We start from the raw sequence: 12,673 nt of genomic DNA, 5'->3' as shown, positions 1-12,673 counted from the left end.
AGGGGTGCCTAAGCACTTAGGTGACAATGCACCCGCCTAGCCATTGCCTAGGCAACCAAGGTACCCAAGTGTTATTTTTTTTTTTTTTGGTGAATAAAAAATCTATTACCAAAGCCCAAGGGGGGCGGGAGGAAGAGAGGAGGGGAATACAAAGGAAAGAGGGGGGGGGGAAACAAGCCCCGACCCAACTAAGGGGAGGGGGAATGGGGCTGTAAAAGAACAATATCTAAACCTCAGGAATCAACAATATGCCTGTTCCTTGGGGAGTCCAAAAGGGCCTTTTGAGGCAGGAAACTCAGCTTAGAGGAGACATCTGAAGAGATGGCTTTCCAAATCAAGTCGAAAGACCTAGAATTGGAGGTCCATCTCCTAATGTTCCTCTCCATCCATATGTGATAAAGGGCGGCACCAAACACAAGCTTGCCAATGGTGTCACAGATAGAGCAACCAGAAAAAGTGATGACCAGCCAGAGCCACTCTCTAGCGAAGGGGAGGGGTCTCCTGCTATAAGGACAAATATACGACAAGGCTTTTTTCCAGATGGTAGAGGTAAAGGGGCAATCAAAGAATAGGTGATCGATGTCTTCGGAACCACTCCAACAAAAGATACAACTAGGAGGGACAGGGATTCTTCGGTGAAGGAGAAAGGCTTGGGTTGGGAGGCAAAGGTTAAGGGCTCTCCAGGCTAAGAAGCTATGGCGAGGGATGTGACCTTTAAACCAGACTAGCTTGTGGCAGAGGACAGTAGGGGCATGGGTCCTAACAAAGTTCCAGGCAGATCTAAAGCTAAAAAGGCCATTTGAGGAAGGGAGTCAAATAACCTTGTCCGCATGAGTGAGATGGGGAGGAAGAGGGGGGGAGGGGGGGACTAGGATCCAAGGGAGATAATGGAAGAGAGGGGGACGGACTTGGGAATGCCAGAGGAGTAAATTGATCGAGCCCCAAAGAAATTATAGAGGACCCCATTAGGGTGCCAGGGGTCATGCCAAAGGGAGATGGAAGAACCATTAGCAATAGTAGAGGAAGTGGCTTTGAGGCCAAGGGGCGTAGGAGGATGATTTTGCGCTAGACCTAGGAGGAATCCGAAGGGATGGGGACAGTCTAGATGGAGTCTTTTTTGAGGAGATGGGAGTAAACCCTGTGAACCCAGATGGAGTCATGTTTGGAGGAGATTTTCAAATATGCTTCAGAATACCCGCAGTATTGGAGTCGCGGATACGGCGAATGCCAAGGCCTCCTTCCGATTTGGGAAGGCAGATGGATTTCCAGTTGACTGGATGGAGGAATTTGGAGGTTTCCTTCCCTTTCCAAAGGAAAGCACAAAAGAGGGATTCCATGGCAAGCTAACATGTATAAATTTCAACAAATTCTACCATGCATTCAACAGTGTTGTACAAAAAATTGATTTTTGGGTAGATAACTCTATTACCTTTGAGAAGAGAGGTTCACATACTGGATTAAGAGAGTTGATGTAGGTTGTATATGCACCAATTGAAGAAAATATGCGAAGAAATCCACACTTTTTAGCCAAACTCCCACTCCCTGTGTAGAAACCGCCGAGATCTCTTATGTTTCAATTGAAACTTGCAAGAAATGGCAACTTGCCATTTTTAAGTGACGGTTTGGGTTAGTTCAATTGGTTTCGACCGGAACCAGTCAAAACCAACCGAGATATGGTAGTTTTTAAACTCCCACCTTAACTCGTCTCAGTTTCTTGCGAAACCGAGATATCTCGGTGTTTTTGGTTGGTTTCGATCAAGTTCTTTTTCCATGGGTAGAGCACAAAACGAGCTTTTCAAAAAATTCATGATTACTTAAATCTGATTTATATTGAAGGAGTTATGTTCCGGTCAATCCTTATTTGGTGTGCGTTAATGCTGTCTAAAATCGCCCTGAATGGAAATAAATTTTCAGACATCAAAACAAAAATGATTATTTTACCTCTCTTTTGGTTTTTAGTGATGTTTTGGTATACTAAGATTTATAGAATTTTTAGATTTGAGAACCAGCGTTTGAAAGTTGAAAATTTCACCTATCACCAAAAATCCAGTTTTTATTCTTGAACTGGGGTGTTGACTTTTTATCATTTTGAATTCAAGGGATGGAAAGTATCCAAGACCTTGAGCAGCACTGGATATTAGCTTTTTTTTATTCTACCACATCCTTAGTTCCATAACTGAGGCAAAAGAAAAGGAAAAGTCATGGTCCTATCCTTGAAGATGCTGGCTTTAACTCCCTGTTGAGCAATTTCTGAGTTTAGGAGATGTACGATTAAGCTAAACAAACCATAGTCCTGATAGTTATTGGACCAAACTCAATGGGGAAAAAAAAACCTTGCAGGGGAAGTGGTCCAAGTGGTTTCATTCTCCGTCAAATCTGAAGTTTTGTGGAAATTGAATAGTAGTTAACTTGAACACATACGTTGTCCTCTCAAACCGTTGTGCTTTTTCCGTGCTAAAAGAGAAAAATAAATCATTTAACTTTAGAAATTCCCAGAAGTTAACGAAGACTAAGCTTATGGATCGGTTAATGCTTAACTTTTCCGCCTGAACATTAAACCCTATATGGGGATCCTTGGCCTCACAACCAAGACAAAATTCAGGGGCCTGAAACCTCTTTTTACATCGTATGTATGAAAAATTAGACATTACTGCAAAATTTCGCAGAAAATTGGTAGATTTTCATTTTGCTCCGAATGTATTAGTCGATAGAAATCAATTTCAAATCAAAACAACTTGAAGTAGATGACTTCTATGACTTCTATCTTTTACTCGAAGGATGCCAAAGGTGAATCAATTCAGTAATTCAAAAAACAACAGCTCTTATGGCAATACAAGCAAAGTTCAGTTCTATTAACAGCAAAAAATTATTTCTTCTTGTCAGAATAACAGAACCTGAATCAGTACCTGGACAAGAGGAAGAAAGAAGAGAAGAAGATGGGAGAAAAGAACACAGCCCACAGTTCGAGTAATGAGCAGAATACTCAAACCGTGGGGTGGGGGGATCTATTCATAATAAACAAAGAAGTAATTACAACCTAAACCTGGGTCCACACCCCAGAACCAACTTAAAGAACTTAAGAATATAAAAAATAGAGACAATGACAACACTACCTTTAACTTAAAGAATCGACACACACATGCAACCCCATAAGTCGACACTACCTAACTTAAGACTCCCCCAAGCCGGAGCATAGATATCACCCGTGCCCAGCTTGGAACACCCTTGGAGAAACACACTTTGAAAGTCAAAACAAAGCTTTGATAAACAAGTCTCCAAGTTGACTACTTTAGCTGCCAAACGAGTAGAATTCAACTTCTTTATTAGTGCATCCTGAACAAAATGACTATCCATTTTAATATGCTTAGTCCTCTCGTGAAAGACTGGATTACTATCAATGTAAATAGCTACTGGTTATAACAGAAACATGTCCATAGGTTTGCTGACCATAAAACCAAGTTCCTGAACAAAGGATCTAAGTCACATCAACTCAGCTGCAGTGGAAGCCATTTCTATATACCCAACTTCAGCACTAGAACGAGCTACTGTAGTTTGCTTTTTACTCCATGTTGTTCGCTACTGTTTCACCTAAAAGCTCGAACTTGTAGGGAAGGCCAGCGTAAATGTATACATCAACACTCTCCCGCACGTGCAGGCCTTCTTGGTCCTTGCATGTGATACATACGCATGCCCACACATGACACCGAGGGAAAATAAGTGGGGGAAAACTCCCTTTGGCACTTCCCAGAGATCGAACACTCGACCTCCCTGCTCTGATACCATGTTTGCTACCGTTTCACCTAAAAGTTCAAACTTGTAGGGACTAGGGAAGGGCAGTGTAAATGTACACATCAACAAACTTAAATAACCGACACACACGCACAACCCCATGAGTCGACATTACATAACAATTCTGAAAACAAAACTCTCTTCTCAGTAAATCTCTTGGCCTAATTTTCATCCTGTTAGCCGATACTGTGGTGGAAAATTCTTTTCTCCAGAAGCAAATCAGACTTTCATATATATGGGCAATAAAAACAGGAAAACTAAAAATAAATGATTGATAATTTGTTTGGATTTTTCTGATGGCTATCAATCTGAGCCTGCTCAACTATTTTTGTTGATATCTTTTACTATACATGAATCCATCTCTAATCTTTTCTCTCTCTCTCTCTCTCTCTCTCTCTCTACAGCAAGTATGCCAACAGCTTCATAGTTTGTGGTCAGCTCCATTTCGTATAATCATTTCGCTGTTTCTTCTATACAAGGAACTAGGTGTTGCTTCCCTTTTAGGTGCACTGATGCTTGTCCTTCTGTTTCCCATACAGGTAGGATGAATTAATTTTTTCCCCACCACTCGCTTTATGTTAATATCTCTGGTTTTGTAACATTTTGCTTTTATTAATATTTACCCCCCCCTTACAGTTGATTTTTGGTATAATAATAGTGCTTATTTTAAGTTTGTGGCCATTTTTTTTCCTTTATTCACTGATGACATATTAATCTTCTGATTTTATGATCAAATTTATGGTCACGTGCCATTGGAACCATCCAGAGTAGATTAATAATTGTTCAAAGTCATTTTCATTGTTGAGCTATGGCAGTGATCCAATTCAGTATGATGGCAATATTCACCTTCATGAAGGCATGGCTGCTAAAATTTAAGTGCTGTTTCCAAACTTATGAAGGGTAATGAAAGGATCTTATGTTGTTGAGAAAATGTAGATAAATCGAGTTTTTGAAGAGAAATGGTCGATCAACTAGGCTCAGAGAATTGAGAGCTAAATGTCGGAAAAATATGAAGAAAACTGGAGTCTAAAGAAGCTTGGGTATGGGACTAGGGTAGGCATTGAGATTTAAAGTATGTAAAGCAATACCCCTGGACTTGATTTTACCCAAGTACCCATGTCAGGTTGTGGATGTGCTTTTTGTGGGACATCCATCATATCTGTTCCATTTTTCTTGATTTTCTTTCATCAAGTACCTGTGTTGAAGATGACATGACTTGGATGGGGTTTTGGCCTTTGGGTATTGGTGCATCGACCAAATGTATACTATGTTTCTGATTCTCAATTTCGTGAATTTGATGTATACCCTTTCCTTGATGTCCACCCAATGGAAACTGTGAATTTATTGCAACAAAATGCCACGAATGAGGATCAACAACCCTTCTTGACTTATGCATCATGGGTTATTAGTAAGAGTTTGTAACAACATGTTGCAAGTTTGTAGTTGCATTGTTTTCTTGGTATGGCTCATCCTTCACCTGATTTTCTTATTGGTTTCACATAAGAAATAGAGATAAAGGAATAGCATTGAGAAACTGAAAAGATGAAGGATTGATGGATTCAGTTGATAATATGAATCCCCGTTCCAATACTATGGAATTTATGATTTAAAGTTTTGATTCAGTCAACAATTATAGGATTGATGTTTCAGTGGTGATAGATGGGATTCTTTGCTGGGAGAATATTTGAGATTTTATCCCTCTCAACTGAACATGTGAAATGATATATTTTACCCCTGTTTAAAATGTTTGAATGGGGGGAGGTGGGGAGTGTATTTCCACGCTTGACAAGCCATCATGAAGTCTAGGGCGCGTACTTGGGTTCCTACCCAATTACGTGGTGTTTTATTTCTTTCTTTCTTGGCCTCTCAGCCCCTTATTGTTTGCCCTATTGCTATATTATATTTTCTGTTTTTCTCCCTTCAATAAAGTGCTTGGTTACCTATCGCCCGCCCCCAACCCCAACCCCAAAAAATGTACCCTCTGCAAGATTTATGTCCTTGTTAATATGCATATATAAAATCTTTTCAAACTTTCCTCCGACGTCATTGAATCTTTAAACATAGAGTACAGGTCTATGTATTACTCTAATACACTAACCAATAGTTCATCCCTATCAAGGAAAAGAGACTATATTGAGTCAAATGATGGAAACTGGTTGTGCTCTTGATGGCTATTGATCTGTTTTCCTTTGAGTCTTCCATTTTCATTTAAAAAATATAGCTGATTCTGGTGCCTGTAAGGGTTCTGATTTTATATGCATTGCCCATCTGCTGCCACGTAGGCTTGGGTGTTACAAAAACAAGCCTAGCTCATTAATGTTTTCCAGTTCCATATCTATGATGGAAACCTGCCATTACAACTTTATTTATGATTCTAGCTCTTTCCTTTTTTTTCCCTTTTTTGATGTGGTGTTTGTGTGTGGGGACAGACATATGTGATCAGCAAAATGCAGAAGCTATCTAAGGAGGGCTTGCAACGCACAGACAAAAGAATTGGCCTCATGAATGAAATATTGCCTGCCATGGACACTGTGAAGTATGCCTTTTGTATTTTTTGTTTGTTTTTTTTGTGATTGGTTTCCCTTACTGTTGTGACTAATGCAGGAAGTTGAAATGACTGTTTTTATTCTTTATACTGAGTATGGCTCAGATGTTATGCATGGGAGGAGAGCTTCCAATCTAAAGTCCAAGGCATTCGGGACGATGAACTTTCATGGTTTCGGAAGGCACAGTATCTTGCTGCGGTATGAAAAAATTCCCTAGTCCCATTTTCCCTGATTTTTGCTCAGATCCGAACATCATGGCAATATCCAGAGCTCAGACAATTGTGTATTTTTTTAGGAAGAATGTGTTGTCTATTGATTCCTCTACTTTATGGCTTACATATCTAGTGTACGTTAGCTACTTAATTTTATTTTGACAATAGCATGACAATGGAGTTGGCTAACAGTGATTACCTGGCCTGCTCTGACCAGCCCCTAATATTTTGGGTATGGTATGACCTTTAGCAGGTTAGAGTCGGTATATTATATGAAAAACCCCTTGTTACCAATCTTGCCCTGCATCACCTCACAAGTACTTCCCTAGTTATTAGTGTGTCCCATGCATGTTTCTCAGGGTGGATTGGTTATGGTTTTGGGATATTTTAAAAGGGTCTGCTATGGTATTGGTGAAACCCATCCTGTTGCCAGTCCTTATTGATGGTGTTGTGAACAATTAAGGAGAGACTGAGAGAGATGGGGGATCTTATTGATCGGATATTTAGGATATATAATCTTGTTGGGCCACCGTAACTCAATTTGTGGCCTTATGCTTCATTTTCTAGATTGATGAACTTGTATACCCCATGTTTAAAACAAATCAGTACCATTACATGGTTTGCTGTTATTCTGCTCCTGATTTACTGACTTGTTTTGCAGTTCAATAGTTTTCTACTAAACAGCATTCCCGTTGTGGTCACGGTGGTTTCATTTGGGTTGTTCACTTTGCTTGGTGGGGATTTGACTCCTGCAAGGGCATTTACATCACTCTCACTGTTTGCAGTACTGCGGTTCCCCCTGTTCATGCTTCCTGCTTTGATAACTCAGGTGCCATAATTTTCACCTTGCTGTTTCTGTTGTAATTTTACATTGTTGAGAAAAATATATAATTGAGGTTATGTAATTGAAACGGTAGAAGGTTTTTTTTTTTTTCCCTAAGTGAGGACAGGAGCTAAGAAAGCCCCTTTTTTGAGAAATCAGTTTGCTATTGTAATTCTTCTTCTTTCCATGATCAAATTTTTAGAAAGAATTTTGGCTAGTAATTTCTCTCCAAACGTGGGTGTAATAACTTTATTTCTCTCTTTTTTTTTCTTTTTTTTTTTCTGTTTTAAGTTCTCCAACTATTTAGAATAGGTGATGTTGTCTAAGAAATATTGAAATCTTCTTTCTATTGGGCTACAATTAAAGTGTGCCACCAAATTTAGTCAGAGTAGGCAACTCCCATTGAGTGGTTTCTAATGAATTTCCAAAGGGAGTGCAATAGAGCTACTTTGAATTAACTGAATGGTTAATGATGCAACCAAATTTGTTTGAATAGGTTGTCTCAGATTGCTGATTTGCAGAATCTGGAACTTAGTGAAGAATGGACTCAGTCCCTATGTTATTGTACTGCACATATTTGGCAATTCAGGGTTGATTGATGGGGTTATTTTGTGCTTCATTTTATTCTATTGTATGCTGCCTTAAATGAAGGGAATCATCATTCCCTGTTCTTTATATTTCGCAGTCTGTTGTAAATAGATTTCGAGGTTTACTGTATAAACTTTGCCTTCTCTTTTCTTCTACATTTTGATTACGTATAAATAAGAAGGGTAGAACGGTTTGAATGGGGCTTCAAAGACAGAAAATTAGTATTGCTTCCATAATTCAATGATTATGTTTCCAGGATGGATGACTTCTGCATGTCTATATCTAATATAAATGATGTCTTTGTTTCTTTTGTTATTATTCCCATGATATTTTTACTTAACTCAGTTGATGCATTGCACATTATTATAAAGTACCTTCTGCTCACGTCAACAAGAAAGTATTCATGCTGGATTTATTGTTGAGAGTTCTGATCTTGTTTTTGTTTTACAGGTTGTAAATGCTAATGTCTCATTGAAACGTCTGGAGGAACTATTTTTGGGCGAAGAAAGAATTCTTATGCCAAACCCTCCTCTTGAGCCAGGGCTTCCAGCCATAACGATCAGGGATGGATACTTTTCCTGGGATTCTAAGGTCTAGCTGTTAAATTTATTTCCTTTGGTCTATATGTTACCACTTTATATTGTAATTAGCATATACTTTTCAGTTTGTAAAATGTGTTCATGTGTGTCCTTTTATGTAGCATTTTATTGAGTTTTTATATTCTAGTAGTGTTTTGAATTAGTTTCCAATTTCAGGCAGAGAAGCCTACACTATCAAATATAAATTTGGATATACCAGTTGGTAGCCTTGTGGCAATTGTTGGCAGTACTGGGGAAGGAAAAACGTCATTGGTATCGGCAATGCTTGGGGAGCTACCTCCCATGTCAGATGCAACTGCTGTGATTCGGGGAACTGTTGCATATGTCCCACAAATTTCATGGATTTTCAATGCTACTGTAAGTTTTATTATTCTTATAATTGTGTTCTTGTTTTTTGTTTGAAGATGTGATATGAGAGGTGAGAAATCAAATAATCTTGTTGGTTGCTACACTCTGGATTTTAATCCGAGGAGTTGAAACCATGCTGAAGTAAAAAAGTATATTGGTTGGATACATTGATACAATTATAACCATGGGAATGGGATGGATCCTTGGTATTGGAACCAACAAGGTTGTCATTAAATTATTCATCATCCTATTAATCAATGACGAATAAACCCACTCATACAGGTACGTGACAATATATTATTTGGATCTGTCTTTGAGCCAGCACGATATGAAAAGGCAATAGAAGTGAGTGCACTTCAGCATGACCTTGACTTACTGCCTGTAAGTGGGATCTTAGATCATCTCTCTGTTTACAGTGTTATCCAGTACTCTTTGCATGTCTGGTATTTTCATCATTACACAATTTGTTTCACACACTTCTTTTATCAGGGAGGTGATCTCACAGAGATTGGTGAAAGAGGGGTGAATATTAGTGGTGGGCAGAAGCAAAGAGTTTCCCTGGCTCGAGCCGTCTACTCCAATTCAGATGTTTACATATTTGATGACCCTTTAAGTGCTCTTGATGCTCATGTAGCTAGACAGGTAATCTTGCCCTGATAAATGGAATGAAATCTCATTGAGAATGACAAATATTGACTTCAATTACTTCCTCCATTCGTAAAAAATATTCCACTTAAAAAATTCACACATTTTGTGGGATGGGAATTAATAATCTTAACCTCCCACTTTTCTTAACTTATACCTAGTTTACCCTTCATCTACAACATGGATTCTAAGTTGACTTTCATTTACATGGGAACAAAAAACTCTTATAGTAGTTTGTCAAGGCCTCGAGGGTAAAATGGAAAATCAACCCAAATTATGTATTAAAAGCCTGAAGTGGATTATTATTTTGGAATAGTTAAAAGCCTGAAGTGGAGATGTTAACATATCTGAATTAGGGAATAAGGCTTGGATAATCAAAGACTGATCCCAAGCAATGTATTTATAATAATAAAAGACAATTACATGGACAGAATTGTCCCCCATATGACCGACTAAATACAAAGTAAAACTAAAAGGGAAAAAGACCAGAATACCCGCCACGGTATTCTGTCCCATACAACCAACACTCCCCCTCAAGTTGGTGCATATGTATCACACGTGCCCAACTTGACTAAAACAGGACAGAAAACTTTGCTACTCAATCCTTTAGTGAAGACGTCAGCTAACTGGTCAGCAGACTTCACAAAGGGAACACAGATGAGGCCAGCTTCAATTTTCTCCTTAATGAAATGTCGGTCAACTTCAAAATGCTTGGTACGATCATGCTGGACAGGGTTATGAGCGATGCTAATGGCAGCCTTATTGACACAATACAGCATCATGGGAAGATGGACAACAACACCAATGTCTTATAACAACCCTTTAAGCTATAATAATTTACAGATTCCTTGTGCCATGGCACGGAATTCAGCTTCAGCACTGGATTTTGCCTCAACATTTTGCTTCTTGCTACACCATATGACAAGATTCCCACCCACAAAAGAGTAATATCCAGAGATAGATTTCCTGTCTGTAGAGCCAGTCCAATCAGCATCAGTGTAAGCTTCAACTTTCAGATGGCCATTGGGAGATAAAAGTATTCCTTTTCCAGGAGCAGATTTCGAATACCGAAGAATGCGAATAACTGCCTCCATATGAGAGGAATAAGGATCATGCATAAATTGGCTCACCAGACTAACTGCAATAGCTATATCTGGCCGTGTATGAGAGAGGTAGATTAGCTTGCCAACGAATCGCTGATAGCGACCTTTGTCAACTGGTTCACCTTCTCTCTCCTTAAGCCTTGCAGTAGCTTCCATATGAGTGTCTGTGGGATGCCACCCTAACATTCCTGTTTTGGACAACATATCTAAGATATATTTCCTTTGAGAAAGGAAGATGCCCTTTGAAGATCGAGCAACCTCTATCCCTAGAAAATATTTTAGAGTTCCCAGATCCTTTATTTCAAACTCACAGCCAAGGAAGTGCTTCAATTTCTTGATCTCATCACCATCATCTCCGGTTACCACATTATCATCAACATAGACTATTACCCTATCACCAACTCGTTTGATGAACAGTGTATGATTAGTATTGGTTTGCTTATATCCCATTGAAACCATAGCCTTGTGAAACCTGTCGAACCAAGCTCTAGGTGGCTACTTCAATCCATAAAGAGCACACTTCAATTTACAGACCTTGCCCTTGGTCTTATCATCAGAGAAGCCTGGTGGAATATCCATATATACCTCTTCCTCTAACTCTCCATGGAGAAAGACATTCTTTACATCCAACTGCTGAAGATCCCACCTAAGATTTACAGCCCAGGACAATAACACTCTTACAATATTTAGTTTAGCTACTGGTGCGAAGGTCTCCTGATAATCAACTCCATAAGTTTGGGTAAAGCCCTTTGCAACTAGGCATGCCTTATATCGATCCACAGTCCCATCAACCTTCTGTTTGACCACAAACACCTATTTACATCCCACTAGTTGTTTCCTTGGGGGAAGAACTACAAGATCCCAAGTATTATTTTTTTTCAATGCTTTCATTTCTTCCAACATTGCTGCCTTCCACTTTCCATCTGTATAAGCTTCCTGCCAATTTTTAGGAATAGAAACAGAAGAAAGAGATGACACAAATGCACGAAAAGATGGAGAAAGAGAACTATAAGAAACAAAGCGGGAAATGGGATGCTGAGTGCAAGTCCTAGTACCATTGCGATGAACAATCGGTAGGTCGGAAGGAGAAATCTTACCAGGAGAAGTAGGGTCTAGATCCAAAGCCGGCAACTGGATGGGTACTGGTGCTACAGTGGATTGAAGCTGCCCTTTTCTGGAACATCTTTTTTGATAAGTTAAAATGTTGGAGTCGTCAATCCTCTTCTGAAATTTAACAATGGTTCTCTGAATTGGAGTCAACTCCCCCTGAGTAGGAGCTTCATCATCACCATTTTCCATAGCCTCCCCTTGTAGAGGATTGTCTAAAGGAGTAGGGGAACCAGCCAAAGGTGATGGGGCAGCAACCAAAGGTGATGGAGTCTTAAGAATAGTAGGCCCAAGTGAAGGAAACACATCTTCACTAAAACTCTCCCCCTGAAGAGGTGGTGAAGAATAATAAGAAAGGTAACATCTATACTGACTAGAGTACGACGGGAAGGGGGATGATAACACTTGTAACCCTTCTGGGTTGGGGAATAACCCAAAAAAATACACCGTAATTCACGGGGTTCAAGTTTGCCAGGGGACTTAGTATCCCTAGCATAACACACACAGCCACACCTTGGGTGAAACCGCAAAGGAGGAATTCCCAAGTAAAACCTCAGCCGGACTACGGGAGTCAAGGACCCTAGTAGGCAATCTATTAATGAGATAGGCTACAGCGAGAACAACATCTCCCCAGTATTGGGAAGGAACATGTCGAGCAAACATCAATGCTCTAGCCACCTCTAGTAAGTGGCGGTTCTTCCTTTCAGCCACACCATTTTGGGCTGGGGTATAAACTCAACTAGTCTGGTGAATAATACCATGGTTAGCAAGATATTTTTGGAAGTGACCCTCTTTATACTCTGTTCCATTGTCACTTCTCAAAATCTAGTAAGTGGCGGTTCTTCCTTTCAGCCACACCATTTTGGGCTGGGGTATAAACACAACTAATCTAGTGAATAATACCATGGTCAGC

The 12,673-nt window shown here is 39.6% G+C and overlaps 1 protein-coding gene across 1 annotated transcript in view; it reads left to right on the top strand.

Annotated features, from left to right (window-relative positions):
• LOC122639868 (ABC transporter C family member 2-like) overlaps positions 1 to 12,673 on the top strand; it is a 114,072-nt gene that overhangs the window by 58,167 nt on the left and 43,232 nt on the right. The window contains exons 12-19 of the mRNA XM_043832874.1: positions 4,194 to 4,328; positions 6,219 to 6,325; positions 6,440 to 6,533; positions 7,209 to 7,376; positions 8,409 to 8,549; positions 8,714 to 8,914; positions 9,188 to 9,286; positions 9,395 to 9,547. Coding sequence (XP_043688809.1) covers positions 4,194 to 4,328; positions 6,219 to 6,325; positions 6,440 to 6,533; positions 7,209 to 7,376; positions 8,409 to 8,549; positions 8,714 to 8,914; positions 9,188 to 9,286; positions 9,395 to 9,547 — 1,098 coding nt within the window. The remainder of the gene's footprint in view (positions 1 to 4,193; positions 4,329 to 6,218; positions 6,326 to 6,439; positions 6,534 to 7,208; positions 7,377 to 8,408; positions 8,550 to 8,713; positions 8,915 to 9,187; positions 9,287 to 9,394; positions 9,548 to 12,673) is intronic.

This window comes from Telopea speciosissima, chromosome 9 (assembly GCF_018873765.1).
Source record: "Telopea speciosissima isolate NSW1024214 ecotype Mountain lineage chromosome 9, Tspe_v1, whole genome shotgun sequence".
NCBI classification, from domain to species: domain Eukaryota; kingdom Viridiplantae; phylum Streptophyta; class Magnoliopsida; order Proteales; family Proteaceae; genus Telopea; species Telopea speciosissima.
This window is presented reverse-complemented; position numbering and strand designations above follow the sequence as displayed.